Here is an 18,341-nt window from a genome sequence, read left to right on the forward strand (position 1 = left end):
CTGTTAAATCTAATGCATTAATTCCACTTCGCTTCAATCATGCCCATTGAATCATGATGTTAATCGATTTTAAAAATAAAACTTCACATATGCTAATAAAAATGAATTTAAACTAATTTAATTAAATCAATAAAGGACATTAATTTCTACTTGCCTTTTCGTTGCATGAACTCACGTCCAGCTGTCAGACTTCAGCCTCACTGGGAGAATTCCCATAAAAACCAAGGATACTGGAAATAGAATCAGCATCAGAAAGTTTTGGATGATGTTGTCCACCAAAATAATATTCTTTTTATTTAGAACTAATACAAAATTTGTTTCCATATTCTAAGGGAAGACTAGTTTTCATTACAAAACTGACCTTCGGCACATAAAGAAAAAAATATTCTTCACAGTCCACACTATCAATTTATAATAAAGCAGTAATTTTTCTCTTCCGGAATGCTAAAGTCCATGGGCAATGAGATAAAAATATGAACAAGACTGCTTTCATTGTCAGCCCATTAATGTCTTTTCAAAATATATATTCCACTATGATGCCAATTTTCCTATATAAGTGACATTTTTCTTTTGAATACTCATATACAAAGTTTCATCTTCAAGACAGAAATTCAGTTCTCTATAGGAAATATAAATAGATTCCAAGGCAAGGATCCAACTTTCCACTCTAAGGCTGAACAGTTTAACTGCACCAGCCCATCTAGGCCCACTACTTTGACATTCGTGATTAGAAAATTACATTGCACACTACTTTTTAAGACTGAATGAAACAGTCAGAAGAGGTAGACATGATAAAGAACCATTTACTATTTTCAGCAATGCCGTTTGGCATGCTCTGCCTGAAAGGATGGTGGAAGCAAATTCAATAATAACTTTCAAAAGGAAATCGGACAAATAGCTTGAGGGAGAAAATAGGACTGATGAATGAGATTAACTGGCTTTTTCAAAAGCCTGGCTTGGCCACAACAGGCTGAACAATCGCCTAGTTTGCAGTAGGATTCCATGTATAATGTGCATTTGGAAACATTGCAAATCTTAATTATTACAACATAAAAGTAATTAGATTCACTATTTCAGTTGCTTCTAATTCCAGATTAGTCACTTAGGATCAAATCTTTATTGATAATTGACAAATAATATACAATATTAAATATAACAAATAGATACAAAGAAAATAATGAGATGCGATCAGGAAGTATTAAAATACTTAATAGGAATATCAAAAGTATTAAATACATTAAGACAGTCAAGTAATTGCAGTTAATCTCTGCAATTAATGTACGTCTGCAAAGCTGCATCAATCATTTTCCCCTACTAGAACTCTGTTCACCAATTTACACTTTTACATGTTTATTCTTTAACCATCTTCATCCCTCTCTAGTTCTGGTGCAGCTCCTCACCTCTGATTACCACTTTTTCTATCTTGCTTCACTCCACCATTTTTTAAAACACTTATCAGATTTCTCTTATGTTTCTTTCTCTTCATATCATAACCCATTGAACACTTGTTGGTTGAGTTCACCTCCCTTTGAATTTGTCTTCCTTCTGATTTCTCTTCTTTTTCTCAGTGAACACTTCAGCTCATGTGGGGGTGACCAGGATGGTTCAGCAGTGAGCACGGCAGATAAAACATATGGCATTTTGGTTGTGAATTATCGCTTCCTGATAGGTGCCATCATTTCCTGATAAGTGGATTATCAACTAACCAGCTTTAGCCTGGACTATTGCATTTCATTCACAAGTCGTAGGCATCAGAAAGCAGCTACTTGATGCATGATAACAGCGAGAACACTTCAAAAGTAACGTGTTGGCTGCAAACTGCTTGGGAAAACCAGGAATATGAAATACCAGGGATATGAAAAGTGCTATATAAATGAAGTATATTTTTTTCCTTTGCTGCACAATCCCAGCCACTCTGTAAAGATGACAGTGAGCCACGTTCCTGAGTGGCTACAGTCAGCGTTGGGTGGAGTTATAACATTTTGACTCGGGGATGAAGATACACGTCTGATTTATGATGGTGTGTGACTTGGAGAGAAACCAATGGTTTTCAGAAGTGCTGCAGTGCATCCTGGATAGCACACACAGAATAGCAGTGACAGAGGAGTTGGTATTCAGACCAGGAGATGGAGTTCCAATCAAATATGTTCTTTTTCCTGAACGGTACCTGGCTTCATGGTTGTTGTTGGAAATGCACTTATCTAAACGAGTGGAGTGTCTTTGATCTCATTTGAGTTCCCTTGATTGCCAACTACAGGCAGACTTAAGTTTTAAAAATCTTGTAATTGTGGAGTGGTGCCGGAGTTATCTTCACCCACATAGCTCTTTCCAAGCCGGATCTTGTGGTACATTGCTAATTCGTCCTAACATTGATGTCTTCCTTCGTCTGGTGCCATTTCCAATTGCTTTTTATATCTATTGTAATGAGGGCTGAGGATCTATTTGCACTGACTGCCCGTGCTGAGGTGTACGCTGTTCAGATAGTTTTGAGTCTAGGTTGAGAGATGTGGGTCAGACCAAAATCTACTCATTATATGGATAAAGGGAGGTTTTCTCTTATTGGCAGCATGTCAGAAGTGGTATAAACCAGAGGTCTGCCCATGGTATGTACATTAATGACAAATGCAGGAGTACGGAGATATATACCCATGTTTGCAGATGATGCGAGTTAGACTGAATAGACTGGAGCAAAAAGTTGCAAAGAGACATGGATAAACCAAACGAAGAGGCAAAAATCTGGCAGATGGAGCTAACTGTGGAGAAGTATGATGTCACTCACTGTAGATTTGATGAAGACAAAAAGAATCATCTTAATGCTGAAACACCAGGGGCTGTGGTGGAGCAGGATTTACATATCCAGATCCTTCTATTGGTAAAAGCTGTTACACAGGTGCATTAGAATGTCTGAAGCCTTTACCTCAAAGGGATTGAGTACAGTAGTGTACAGATCCTTTGTCAAAGGATAGCTTGATTACTGCAGAGAGAGAGAGAGAGGGTTACAGCAAATTTAACAGAATGATACCTGATCCTGATGAAACGTTAAATGTTTCTCCCCCTACAGATGCTGCCTGACTTGCTGAGTGTTTCCAGCATTTTCTGTCTTTATCTGGCTAACGTAGTTAGCCTCAGCTGAGGTAATACAAGGGGTGCTTCAATTCTCTCAGTGGAACAAGGAAGAATAACCACTAGAACAACCTCTTCTGGGTTAGGACCTCTGTTTATATTTCGTACCAGTGCTTATTGGGTTAAATTATCAAATTGGGTTTCCTTAAGTTTAGACAATTGATGCTTCAAGTTGTTTAAAATGAAAAAGGATTTGATGTGGGAGATGTTAAGGAATTACATCCCTTTGTGGGACAATTAAGAGCAAGAGGGAAAGCTCTTAAAGTCCAACTATTTTGGGGAATGGCAATTTTTCTATGAGGTTTGTGAATTTTTGAATCTCTTCCTGAAGGGTGGTAGAAGCAGACTCTGAATATTTTTAATGTAGAAGTAGTTATTTTCTTTATAAGGGAGGGGGTGAAAGGTTACTGGTGAAGGTGGGAATGTGAAGTTGAGGTTATTATCAGATCAACCATGATCTTATTGAAAGACAGGGCAGGTTTAGGGGAATGAGTGGCCTGTTGCTCTGTGTGTCTATATGATATTGGGAAACATCTCCTCACTCAAAGGAGATTTTGAACAATTTCTCCAAACAGGCTGTGGATATCAGGTCAATTTAAATTTACAAGCTTGAGATTTATAAATTTTTGCTAATTAATATTATCAAGCGATGAGGAGTAAAGGTTAGTAAATGGAGCAGAGGTACAGATCAGCTAGGATGTAACTCAATGACGGAATAAACCCAAGTGGCTCAATGGTTTACTGTTGAGATCTACTTTGAGACTAAACAAAACTGCAGGGACAAGGAAAGTAAATTAAGTGAAGCAATATGCTGATGTCGAGAGTTTCCCATCTACTTTTGAAATATTTGGGAAACTAAAAATTACAATGAAGTTAGACCTATAAATTCTACGTACATAAAATGCTCTAATATTGTTAGAGATCATTCCATAAAGCTTGGATTTGTTAAAAGCAGCATCATGTTTGGAAAGAGTTACTGAAACCAGACTTATCCATGTTCAATATGTAACATTTAAAAGGTTGCAACAGAATTGTACATAAGTTGGGAGATTTTACCCTGTAGAGGATAAAGAGAAACACAAGGTAACATCTTAAATAAAATGATTGCTTGGAATATGCCAATGTTTTCAGTCTCAGGCTTTGGGTACTGCTGGTAAGGCTGCATTTATTGGTCAGAGGTTATCAAGAGTCAGCCGCACAGTGTGGGATTGGTACTAAATGCTGAGCAAAGTCACTTCCCTGTAGGGGATGAATAAGCAAGTTGGATTTTCAAGCTTTTATGGCCACTACTTTTGGTGCCAGCTCTTAATTTACTCACAGCTTTGGGTTGCTGGTTCAATCCAAGTACAAATTATAATTAGAGAAACAGAGTGCAAGTGTACATGCTAGACAAGCTGCACAAAACATTACAAGCTTGAACTTCTTGTTAACACCTTTTTAATAGGTCAAGTAACTGTACAGTTCATTATATTCTTCCTGAGAATAATTTATACCCCAAAATGAAGGAGGGAGTTCCAGAGAACAGGTATAACATATGGGAAACTAAAAATAAATGTACCATGCCTGCATACTACACTGTTTCCAACAAAATCCTAGACAAGCCAGAAACGAGATGGTTATGAACTATTTTGTTTTTAATTGTCATCATGGCTTTCATTTTAAATAATTAAAAAATGAAATTAAACAATGGTAGAAGAAATATTAATACACAACACTCAGTTTTGCTGCATCAGCAAATGCAGCACAATCTGTTCCAGGTTTTCTCTAAACAACTAGCATGTATTTCTGCTCAAAGCAAGATTCAGTCTCAGCTCTATTCTACATGCTAGTTTTTAAACCAACACTTCCGTGTGTTTTCGAAATATAGGAGCACCTCCATTCATAAGAGGTGGAGGATCAAGAAACCTTTTTTTGTTACAATTAAATGACTTCAGTCTGAAAATATAACATCTTTGTTCAAATCCTGGTTGATGTATTGCAGCTAAATATTGGTCTGTTTCTATTCAAAGAGAAAAGTTCCAGTCTGGAGTTCCTGTACTGTGCAGCAAGAATTCTCAGCCCTTGGGTTTCCCAGAATCCTTGACATTATAGCACATTCTCGGCTTCTATACATATGTAGATATATAAAGTTTTTTTTTGGCTCTTTGTGACTCCATGTGCTGGTTACAGATTTGATCACATGATCATTCCAAGACCCTGCCCACCCTGGCCAAAAGCAGATTCCAGACAGCTAGAGGGGTCTCGTCTGCCCTCCTATCATTTTCAGTCTGGCTTGGTCAATAACATCCAGCAAATTTTTGGCATCCACAGCCAATGCATGTGCAGCTGTCAACATCTGTTTCTTGTATTCATGCTGGAGAGTTGTCATCACATACTGTTGGGCTAGCTTCATTTTACTGATTAATTCTGCTAGATCAGAATTCAACAGCTTTTGTGCCATCTCGATCTATGAAAGAAAAATATGGTTAGAGGGTTGCACAGCAAATACATTGTAATACAGTAAAGCAGGATATATTAACAAAATTACAGAATCTGGTATCTGTGGAATAACATATCAATGAGCAATTGCATTAAGCAGCACTTGGCCAAATTAATAAAACTACAACTACATATTCATAAGTTGTAGTTTAATTGAATGTTAATACTGATGCACCATTATAATAGAAAACAGATTTGCAATAAAAAGGTACGAATATACATAGGTATAAAAATGATTGTTATGCAGGCGTTGATCTTTTGCATATTTATGTTTGAGGATTATGTTTCACTTTAATTAAAAAAATACATTCAGTAAATTTTCCTGGAAAATGACTTTCACAATTTACATAGTTATTACAACATGAATCTGCCAACGAGATCAAGCAAAGAAAAGTTACATGCCTTTCTAGCTGATTTATACTCAGTAAACAGCAGCGTGCTCTCAAACTTTCTAATACTTTGGACAAACTTGCAGGATTTGCACATTAACCTACTTTTAAATTCACAGAACAACGGATGATACTTAATAGTGAGGTACCCTTTCAACTATGTGATAATTGTTAATTAACCTCTCCAGCCTAGAAAGGAAACAAATTTAAGTTGAATTCTCGTTCTTGTACACAGGATTTTTTTTTATATAAAGAGCTTAAGTTCTTACTTCTCCTTTGTCCCTTATTTCCCTTTCCCTTTTAATTGAATCTCTTTACCCTCCCTTTCTGTACCCAATTTGATCCAAATCACCAATTTTTCTATTTCTTTTTCCAAAAATTAATCCTATTAAGGAATTAGTGTAGTCCAGTCATTTAGTGTGGTGTCAGGTCTCAAAAAGCACCATTCCAGCTTGTACTTAATGCAACTTTCAACAAACTACATCTGTGCTCAAGGATGAAATAAGAGTCTAATGGCTCATCACGGGCTGTCCAGATTCTGGTAGATCTGCCCATTGGAACACAGGTATTGAGAGGTAATGACAACTGTGAACAGTGCACGTCATAATTGTCGGCAACTATACTGGAAGACACAAACAGGTGAGAAGAGTGGTGATGGCAGAGAGGGAAAAAAATGCAATGTGCAGTTAACCAAACTATGAGTGGAATTATACTCAGATCATACAAGGTGGGGGTCATGAGTTTACTTCTTTGAAAGCAATTACTTTAAATGATCGAAAGTCTGAGAATGGGGCATGTTGGAGGTTTTAAAAGTTATGAACATTTTTGGGAGGTAGGTCTTCTTCTATTAGTTGGTAATTCACTAATCAAACGCCTATCTTCAGTAATCAACAGAGGAAAAAACTGGGGTTTACAGTAATTTTTCACTTACGAGAGCTTAGAATGCTCATGACCAGCAGCATTTATAAAGGTACCTGATAATACTGAAAATAAAATGAAGGGATACAGAAAAGTTTGAAATGAGATTAAGATAAGATAGATGGATCAATTTGACTAGTTAGTAACAGTGCAGGTATAATGAGCAAATTGCTCTTTTATTTCTACAATTGTACCTTTGTAGCTTGAGTTGTCAGACAGAACACAGTGTTTGAACAAATTATCCCCACTTTCTCATCAACAATAGGTTCAGAAATTAAAAGTGAAATGTGTCTATATATTATTAATCCAGCTTTTGATATAAGCATGGCATAAACAGCCCACAGAAAGATATTAGTAAATAATCACAATTACAAATGCCAAAAATAAGGCATACAAACTACAAACATTAATGTTGCTTCAGTAAAGAATCATCAGTCAATAATATGTCATGACCTCACATGCAATGTATAAAGAGGGGTTTATCTAGCATCTAACACTAGCTAGAAAAAGCAAAAAAAAACCCTGATGCTGGAAACCTGAAACAGAAACAGAAAATGCCGCAAATACTCTGTAGGCCAAGCAGCATCTCTAGAGAGAGAAGCAGAGTTAATGCTTCAGGTTTAGAATGCCATTTCCAGAACTTGTTAGGTCTAACTTAAACTTTTTTGATGCTTAAAGTGAAAAGGAGGAAATGTCCTTGCTAAAGCGTATGCATTTGCCCCATGACTTTTTTTTAAAAAAGAGTTAAACTAGAAGATTTACAGAAAAATCATATTGTGAAAAACAAATATTGAAATTAATAAGCAAGAGCGCATTGTGTGTACCATTTGTATAGTAAATTCTGAGGACATTGCACAGAGAATCAAGATTATATGCAGTCTTCAACTGAAACAAGATTTGCAGGAAGATACAGATAGTCCCTCTAATTTAGAGTCATCATAATTTTGTCCTGAATTTTAATCTCCATTATAAATTCCATTGCCCATAATTGTGGTGGCCAGAATTAAGGTTTCCCTCTGGTAGTGGCACTGCAGTGCTTCCATTTGATACGTTAGGCGGTTAGGCATGCATTTAAAGCAGCAGCTTCCAATGCGAATGGGCACAAGAATTTATAATGAATGAAGCTGATAAGAAATGAGTGCCAGCGCATCACACAAACTCACACATAGCTTGACTCCATCAACGAGTTATTTTCTAAATAGGAATTAATTGATCAAGTAAGGTTATGATTATTTATTGGCTCACCTCTCTGTGGGTGCTTGCTGGGAGTGATGGAATAGTTTCATCTACTGTAGCCAATAAAGTTCTTAATGCCAAACCAACCTCCTGAGAATACATTAAACGAAAACAGGCACTGTTTACAATGTACTCATCAACTTGCTACACAAAATGAACAGCAAAAGTTGCTACTTCATTGTCCAAATTTAATGAAACTGACTGATGCTAGTCAGAAATGATTTACTAAATATTTGATCGATTGATTTGTTACATTCTCAAATATTTTATTTAAGTAATCTTATATTAATTGTTCTTTGACTAGGTGAGTTGTAAAATACAACACTTCTATTTTTATACTTAGTGGGTTACTCTTCATCCCATTTTCAGAACAGAATTAAGATTTGACAATATGTTAACATAAATTACCCCATTATTCTGGGAAGCATCACAGAATTACAAAATCACAAAAAGAAGCTCTTTGATTTACAGAAATGAAAAAAGACACAATCTACATATGAGCACAATAGTAACTCCATCAAAATTTTCCTGAAGAAAATATTAATGCCTCTGTATTTCAAAATTCAGTTTGACATGCAAAGTCTCAAGATTTGGGAGCCAGGTGGCCTTCTCAGCTGCCTGCTAAACATATACCGTCATAGGTGAAATACCTGTTATTTGGATTTATGATATCCCTTCAGCTATGACTCTGTAAAGACTGTACTGGCAAAGGTCTGCAAATAGTATATTAGGCAGGGACCACAGTGATGAGTAAAATGCATGCTAATATTCCTCAACCCAATGTTTACTTTTAATGTTTCAACCCTCTTCAATGTGATCTTACAAAGTACTTAATTCCCAGAGCGACTTTGACAATTTTTTACTTGTTGTTTTTAAAATGTGCAAATATGTGACATTTTCCTTTTCCTTCTGAGTGGCATTGTCTGCTTTATATACTGTAATTGGACATAGTTTTATCCATGACTGGAAGTTGGCAAAACCATTTTAGCTTGGACTGTAACAGACAACAGTTATAGGTGAGTTTCAACTATCAAGTCTTTGATTTGACTCCAGAGATGAAAGGCCATGGTATATTCTTCTTATCAATCTATCATTCTTGTTAGTACTTTTACCAGAGATTATGAATTAACCAGGATCACAAGTCCAAAAGTATCCATTATACCAAGTTTAAAAACATTACTCACCTTCACCATTGGTATGTATTCCTCTGGAGGCGCTGGTTGGATTTTACTGGACATTTCTATCACTGCCTTCACTAATCCAGTGACATTTTCATATACTTTGTCATTGGAACGGTCCAAGTTTGCTGTGGGCGGAGGACTTATTTCTTGTGGCTGGATCTGGATTGTAAGAATCTGTTGGTTAGTATTATGCTATTCTTAATTTTTTTTTCAAATTATGAAAGGAATATCAATGACTGCCAAAAATCTTACTTTAGACACATAAGTAACAGCAATGTCTTGGTATATACTGGACCAAATAATTGCTAGCTGTTGACTGCACTTTACTTCTGAACAATGCCATACTGTTTAGTGCCCTATGTGACATTTTTTACACATTAGTACTAAGGCTGAATGATGTGTACCCAAACTACTGTACACAGACACTAACAGCAGAAAATAAAACCCCAAAACAGGATACATTTACTAGTATTGTGATTTTAAGGCTGTAATTTAACAATGTGTTAGTTGACCACTCTCCAGTGTTGTTCACATGTCCAAGGGCTCCATACCCTCTCAATGAGATCACTATTGATCTCAAGAATCTGTTACTCTCAAAATATCCACTCGTTTGAGAAAGTGCGTGTCTTTCAAACCATGTGATAATTAAACATTTTATGAAATTAAAACTGACACCAAATATACCCGATTGTACTTTCTGATGAAAGATCTACAGCGAATTAACTAAAAACCTTGATACAGAAATCAGTCGCCATACCTTTTGGTACAGTAGAACAGAAATTGCATTGTTGAATTGAAGCAGAACATTGCTTTTAATCCTTTTACCCTAAATTGAATCAAAACTAAGAAGTTTTTTTCTAAATTAAAAAGTATTTTTGAAAATTGTAGAGTTAAATAAGCTTAAATAACTTTATCTCCCATCAGCTTGAAACAAAATCTGAATTTAAGAACCTCAGAGATAGAGCATTTTGTTTTAAAGAAGTTAAGCCCAAAAGGAGGGAGAGCATTATGATCAACTGAAAAATAATTAAAAATTCCAAAGAGCACATTTTCCAAACATTTTAACTAAAGCAAAAAAAAAATCCCAGGATTTTCTTCTATGGTTCTATTTCTCTCCCTCAAACACTCTCTTGAGGAGTTCGCCAAAGTTAAACTATTTATAGCTTAGAATTTCAACTGTTTACTAGTGGTACCATTTATGATATTCATCATTACATAAAGACTCAAAAATAAGAGCTTAAACAAATTCAGAATGCTGCTGAAGATGAGAGTTCCAACTAAATTAAAAATAATATGTTTTTTAATACATTTTTGTATGCATAAGAATAGAGCATGCAATCTCTAAAGTTTTAGTGTTAGAATCGAGTTCCTGCAACATCTCTTTCCTAAGTTAAGCACAGCAGAGTCAGTTGGAGGGGAAACATTTCTCCACTCCCTGCTAGTTGTGTGCTTTAACTCCAATCATCAAACAGTTAACAGTAGTTAATGCCATAATGAATACAAGCAACTTGTAAAACTGGAAAGCACTGTGCCAATTCATAGTTGCATCTGTTTGGTAATGGCTGATAATTGCATGATGATCTGACCTATTCTTACTGGACACATGCAGAACTCTGAAGAGAGATTTGTTTGACTTCATGCAGAAACATACAAAACAGGCATGTGAAAAGAAACATTTATTTTTGTTTAGTTAATGTAATACACGCATATGACGTGACAAAATGCAGGAAAGGTTAAGCAAAAAAAAACACTAAATTGAATAAAACTAAGAAATTTATGTATCACCACATCCTTGGCAGAAGAAAAACAGCAGCCACATTTTAGTCTAGCCACCATTTTGATTTATCAATTAACTATGACAAGACTCTTTCATAAGAAGTAGTGAAGTAAAAGTGGAACAATTTACTTATTAGTTGGATGTTAGCAAATATCCAAATCAAACATCCAAAGTTCTGCAGTGGAACGGTAACAAAGGCTCCAGTAAAACATTCATTGCCCTCCCTGCATTCACTGAGGAGTCCACTGAATGTCATATTGATAAAAGATTCTGCTAACAATTCATCAAAACAAGTCCACAGAAACATTAATAAAGGTGATTTACCTTTAATTAATTTAAAATCAAATTATAAAATATTAATATAGAGGCAATTACAACCACATTCAAGCAATTACATTGTGCTGTTAGATACGTAACAAATAGTTGGTTAATTCCAAAATGAAGGTGACTAGAAAAGGGAGCAACTTTTTTCTGCAAAATTAGAGCCAAAATTTATCTAGCTTTACATTAATGCTCAATTACCATGTTTTTTCTCACATGTAAAGATGTTCACATTCATCAATTGCTAAATCCATTTTGCAGTGTAATATGGACTACAGAATCTCAGAATTATTTTTGAATGATCATGCATCAGAGACATGTTTATACAATGGCAACAGAATGAACTTCTCCTTTAGGTTTGAAAATAGTAAATAAGGAAATATACAATGCTTGAAAATCTGAGAACTGAAAATGTTATACCTTTTTAGTATTTGTATTTCTTGGGAAAAATGTGAGTTGCTGAAATCGTGCTGAGAAACATTCTGTGCCTTGTAGAAGGTTCACAGTATGCAAGTTTTTTTTAAGAAAGCAGGGATGGGGAAATCATATAACTTTTGATGAAATGACAGCTTGAGATTGCAGTCACTGTTGTCTGCTGGCTTAAATTTTTGTTCAGTTCAAGTGTGTTACAAGGAAATCACTGAGGTGACAATGCACTATTTACTTACTGAACAGAAAAAACATGGTTCCTGCTAGACAACTGATTATTCCTAATCTGTTTGCTTTTAAACGCATTGCATGAAGGAAGATTATTCAGTAATTTTCATGATAATTATCATTATATTGGGGTGCAGTTTCCTTTTTTTGCTTTAACTAGTCTATTGTGACAAAAATTCTGGAAAAAAAAGCATATAAAACAGATGGGAAAGTTGCTTGGTTTTGGTCTATTTCCTCTTGCCGTAATTCAAAGTGATCAAACAACCAATTTTCCTATTTTAGCAGAAGTACTAAATCTTTTTAGATTATGGATGAGATGGACAAAATAAATCAGAATGGCAGACTACAAAGCAAACGTTGGTCATTCTTAAATTACAATTTTTAGTTTATGGACAGGAGGACATGTCCTGTTTATAGAAATGGAAACAAGAACAGTTATGGTTCCACATCCAGTATCTGATGAGAGAAGGGCATAGGCAAAGTTTAGGCATAGTAGAACTTGATAATCGCCTCAGAAATGTTTTAACTTCAGAAGGTTTTCTCTTGAACTTTCAAATTTGAAACAATAAAGTTGAATACACAGTGAATTAATACATGACTTATTTTTGCACAGCAGAGCCAAATAATCTTGTCCTTGCTGGTGGTTAATTACTGAAATAAAAGAATACACTTTCTCTGTGATTGTTCCTTTCTTTTTTGTCCGTGGTTAATCAACTAAGCTACGACGTATGCAGAGCTTATTTGATCAACAGTCTGCCATATATATTGAATTGTCAGAACACAATTTGAACAAGGGAGAAGTTTCTCTACATGCACTGGACACTAGGAAAAATTGAGCCAGACAGATTATAGTGTGACAATCATCTATGGTTGCATCAACATTCATGAAATAGTATTTCTGCTTAGACCATGACAAGTAGTAATCACAAGTGTCACTACAGTTCAGAATCCCAGCCTTGAGATCACAATCCTATTAAGATGTTATCCATTAATTTGTGTCATTTTGGATTCAAATGACTGAAATTCAAATTTAATAAATTTAAAAATTATTTTATGTTCATATAAAGCCACATTGGAGCAGTTAGTACAAAAGAAATCACTGGAGCCCACGAACTGAATTAAGTGTTTCCCATCTTGGGAATGCATTACCTGAACAGACAATGGAAGCAACTTCAAAAAGGGTTTTCAGAAGAGAATTGGATTTACACTTGAAATGAAGCCTTTTACAGTGTTTGGGAAACAGAAGGGCAGTGTGATCAATCTGATAGTTCTTTTAGAGAGCCAAAGGAATGGATGAAATGGCCTCCTTCTATGCAGCATGACACAATGAAACACTCTTAAATAAATCTTATTTATTCAAGTCTAGTATATTCTGTAAAGGGTACTACTATAGTAATAAATCAACTTAAATACGTTTAACTGGCATAAAATAAACATATTAGAACTATACAGCCCTTTTCAAATCACCTTGAATGAATAGATGTAATCTTTAAAAGTTAGATTAAAATTAAAAAGAAAAAAAATGCACATATTATTTGCTTACCCTCCACGGCTAGTGGTGAACACAATGTGAAGGAAGGTTAAAGAAATTTACCAATAGGGGGAAAAAAAGGAAAACAATTATTAAAAATTCAGCAAGCAAACAAATAATGCAATGTGCAGTTAACCAAACTATGTTAAAAGCTGTGAAGAAAATGCATTCTAAAAATATCATGCATCAAACTTGTTAGAGCGCAATTTTAAAGCTGTGCACATAATTTCATTTTCAAAAGATTTCTGTTGGACTGAAGATTCTTTAAAATCATGCAAATTAAATCATACAGCAAACAAATTATAAAATTAAATAGCTTGGCAGAACAGAAACATGAAAGCAGGAAAATGTTTGACTTTTCAACGAAGGTGATTAAAAAAAAGTTGCAGCCAGTAATGCAAACTGAAAGACAAAAAACTCAAATAAGATACAGTAAGAAAGTGTGGTAACAGATATGCACTGTACAATTGAACAAGCTTGTTTAAAACAGCATAAGTAAATTCACATCAAGAAATCCTTCCTTATAGCGCAGCTAAGAGAAAGGAAAAAACAACTTCAAACTTACACTGAAAGGACACATTAATGACATATGGGTTATCATGTTTTCTAACATTAAGTGGAAAGTGTTATTCTATATCCTACTTTCCCAAGACTGAATAAATGATTTACTTATTGATTTGATAATATATTCAGTTTTTTTTCCAGTTTTTTTTTTAAAAGAGCAGCAGTCTTGCCAGCGAGAATTTTGCAGATGTTTTATTTTTTTTCCTAATCTTTGCACACATTTTTTACTGGAATTAAAAAAAAATCAACTTCTAAACCATAATACTGGGAAGCTGGAAATCTGAAATGAAAATAGAAAATGCTGGAACTACTTAGCAGGTTAGGCAGTATCTGTGGATAGTGAAAAACAGAGTTGGTATACAAGATAAAAGACTTTGACAACTATGTACGAATAATAGTTGCAAGATTGGGTAATTTTAACTTCCCTAACATTGACTTGAACTGCCTTAAGGGATTAGATAGGGCAGAACTTGTTAAGTGTGTCTGAAATAATATACAGGTGGCCTTGCAAAAGAAGGGGCTACACTTGACCTCACCTTAGGAAATGAGGCTGGCCAAGTGGTTGATGTGTCAGTGGGGGAACATTTTGGGATCAGTGACCATAATTCTATTAGTTTTGAGATAGTTATGGAATAAGATAGGACTAGTCCTCAAGTTAAAGTCCCAAACTGGGGGAAGCCTAATTTTGACAGGAATGGCAGATGGAATTTAACTTGAAAATTGATGCACTTTGGGAAATTAAACGAGGGCAAGATATACACAGTGAATGGCAGGGCCCTGGGGAGTGCTTTTGAACAGATAGACCCAGGGGTACAAGTACATAGTTCCCTGAAAATGGGAACACAGGTATACGTGGTGAGGAAGGCATATGGTATACTTGCCTTCATCAGCGAAGGCATTGTTGATGAGAGTTGGGATGTCATTTTACAGATGTTCAAAACATTGGTTAGGCTGCACTTGTACTATTGTGTGCAGTTCTGGTTGCCACACTACAGAAAAGATGTGATTAAGCTACAGATGGAACAGAAAAGATTCACAAGGGTATTGCTTGAACTGAAGGGCTTGAGTTAAATTTCATCTCCCAGATGTTTGCATAACACGTCAGCTTCTCTATATCCTCTTGGTCAATTACTATCCACATCACTATTTACCACTCTTTAAAGTTTTCTGCCATATGCTAATGTTGAAATGGTTGCCTTTACACCCAAGTCAAAGTCAATAATGTACTTAGAAAAGCAATAGTTCAAGTCCTGAACCTTGGGGAGTACAGGTCTTCTCCACTTACGAACACCTGACTGATGTGCAGCCCATTTGGGAGACTAGCTGTCTGGATTTACTGTCTGCTGCAGGGCTGCAAGTATCCTTTGATGTCTGGCAATTCGCTTAAGCTTATCCCCAATGATCAAGTTGAATCAACAGGACCTTTTTCCCCCCACCAGAGTGCAGTCCTCAGCACCATTCCAATCAAGAAAAGACTGGAAGATTATAGCCAGTACTCCACATTTATGACACATTGATTCCCTAATCACCAATGACACAACGCAGTCAGATCTGGCAATTTAACTACATTAAATGTAGCTGGACCTTCTAGCAGCTGCCTTTTTGTTTTAGCTTATCTAGGATTTCAATTATAGGCTTGGCAGTACCTACTTCCTTGGTGAAGACAGATGCAAAGTTCTCATTTAGTACATCTACCATGCCAACTGCCTCTGGCTTTGATTTCTTTTTTGGTTCCTAATTGGACCAAATTTTCCCTGTGCCACACATTATTAGTTAAAAGCTTGTAAAAGACATCGTCCATTTTGTGCCAATTTATTCTTACAGCAATTTTCTAAAACCTTCTTTCTGATCATTCTAGATTTACCCTGATTATCACTCGTGCAATCAACCTGGCAATCTATCCTTTTTTCCCCTTTTTTTCTGATTTACTTTACCCTCTGTGACTTTTGTCACCCGGTGAGCTCTGGCTTTTGTTGTTCTTCTACTTCTCTCCTCCACACACCACCTGCCAAAAATACACCAAAGCTGTATCCGACCTACCTTTAACACCAAAAAAGCAACATGAAAAGTGGTCCAGCCATGGCTATCTAGGCAAGTTAAATATGATGATCGATGAAGGGTTAAAACTTATAATGTTGTCAACAAAAAGTGACCCTTAGGATTAGGAATATTTCAGAATTCAGCAGAAAAGGACTCAGGCACAGATAAAAAGAGGGAAAGTAGAATACACAAGTAGTCTGCAGAAACAAAAATAACTGTAAATGCTTTTACACAATGTATGAAAAGGAAGAGATGAGATAAAGATCGTATGGATCCATTCATTCTGTGGCAGGAAAAATTATATTGTGGAATAAGGAAGTGACTGAGAATATTTTGAGTGTCTTTACAGAAGACATTGAACCCTCATAGAAACAGTAGAAAACTGCAGTTTAGTTTGAAGGTGGAGCTCAAAGAAACTACCAGGGGTAAAAAAAAAGTTACTGTAGAAAGTAATGGGACAAAGTGGCAATAACCTTCTAGAACCTGATAACTAGCAAGCTCAGGTATTGAAGGTGGTGGCTATGAAGATAGTGGGAGCACTGGTAGTTATCTTCCAAAATTCCACAGATTCAAGCAGATTGAAAGGGAGTAAATGGCACTGAACATTTTAAGAAAGGAGAGGGAGGAAGGAAACAGGAAATATAGACCTGTTGGCTGACACCATTGGCAGCAAAAATGCTAGAATCTCTTAGAATAACAGTATAAGAATATAATAATAGGACCGTCAAACTCCATATAGATTTAATAAAGAGAAGTCATGTTTGATTAATATGTTAGATTTTATCATTGTAACAAACTGGATAGAGAAGGGTGCACCAGTTATGTGGCATACTTGGACTCTCAGAAGGTCTTCAATAAAGTGTCACACAAGTAATGTTTGTATCACAAGAGTGCTGGGCAATGACCACCTTCAGTCCTGATGCAGGATTTCGACCCAAAACATCGAGAATTTTTTTCCTCCCACAAATGCTGCTCAACCCGCCAAGTTCGTCCAGCAGATCGTTTGTTGCACTAGATTCCAGCATCTGCAGTCTCTTGTATCTCCAACAAGAGAGAGTCTAACCACCTATCCTTGACATTCAAAGGCATTATCATCACTAAGGTCCCCAATATCAATATCCTGCGGGTTACAACTGACCAGAAACTCACCTTGGCCATAAACTCAGCTCAGAGACTGGGTATCATGTGGCGAGTGACACCTCCTGACACTTCAAAGCCTTTCCACCACCGACAAGGCATTACAGAAGCATGATGGAATACTCCTCACTAGCCTGGATGAGTGTAGCTCCAACAACTCCCAAGAAGGCTGACAATATTCAGACACATGGGACCACCACCACTGGTAGGTTCCCCTCCACTGCACACCACAATGACTCAGATACTGGTCCTTCATTGCCTGGTCTAAATCCTGGAACTCACTACCCGACAGTACAGTGGACATACCTTCACCAGGACTGTAGAGGTTCAAGGGGGCAGCTGACCACTACCTTCACAAGGGCAATAAATAATGGCCTTGGCATTAATAACCAGAAACCCAAAAATAAATGAAAAAAGTTATTAATCAAAATTAGAATGCATGGTATTGGGGATAATATGCTGCTTTGGACTGAGGATTGGTTAATGAGCAGAAAACAAAGGGTAGGAATAGACAGGTCACTTTTAGGTTGTTTTGACCACCACCTAAACCGCTCTGTTATCTTCATCAGCCTGGTCCCAATGAAGAAAATCAACTCTGAAGGTTTCCAGGAGACTGCAAAGATAGTTCTTCACAGACAACCTTATGACCCTTAAACAACAGACGCCATGGAGTGTCCGTGAGTCTGGAGCGCCCAATTTAAGGATTTTCTGTTTTTATCTGAGCATCCTTCTCTCAATTCAACTGCCTGCAGATGCACATCTCCATCTCATGTTGCTACATAATGGCATATAAGCAGATGACTCACCTATCACCTGCCAGCTTGTGCTCCTTCCCCTTACCTTTTTTAGTCTGGTTTCTGCCCTTTTCCTTTCCGGTCCTGATGAAGGGTCTCGACCTGAAACATCGACTGTTTATTTCCCTCCATAGATGCTGCCTGACCTGCTGAGTTACTCCAGCATTTTGTGTCCATTGCTCTATCATTCCAGTA

The 18,341-nt window shown here is 36.3% G+C and overlaps 1 protein-coding gene across 7 annotated transcripts in view; it reads right to left on the bottom strand.

The window, feature by feature from the left end:
- Positions 1 to 1,198: 1,198 nt before the first annotated feature.
- ptk2aa (protein tyrosine kinase 2aa) overlaps positions 1,199 to 18,341 on the bottom strand; it is a 373,012-nt gene continuing 355,869 nt past the window's right edge. For all 7 annotated transcript variants that reach the window (XM_052023866.1, XM_052023870.1, XM_052023869.1 and 4 more), the window contains 3 exons: positions 9,329 to 9,484; positions 8,154 to 8,234; positions 1,199 to 5,569 (listed from right to left, as the gene is read on the bottom strand). In XM_052023866.1, coding sequence (XP_051879826.1) covers positions 5,354 to 5,569; positions 8,154 to 8,234; positions 9,329 to 9,484 — 453 coding nt within the window. In that variant the 3' untranslated portion in view covers positions 1,199 to 5,353. The remainder of the gene's footprint in view (positions 5,570 to 8,153; positions 8,235 to 9,328; positions 9,485 to 18,341) is intronic.

Source organism: Pristis pectinata, chromosome 9 (assembly GCF_009764475.1).
Source record: "Pristis pectinata isolate sPriPec2 chromosome 9, sPriPec2.1.pri, whole genome shotgun sequence".
NCBI lineage: Eukaryota > Metazoa > Chordata > Chondrichthyes > Rhinopristiformes > Pristidae > Pristis > Pristis pectinata.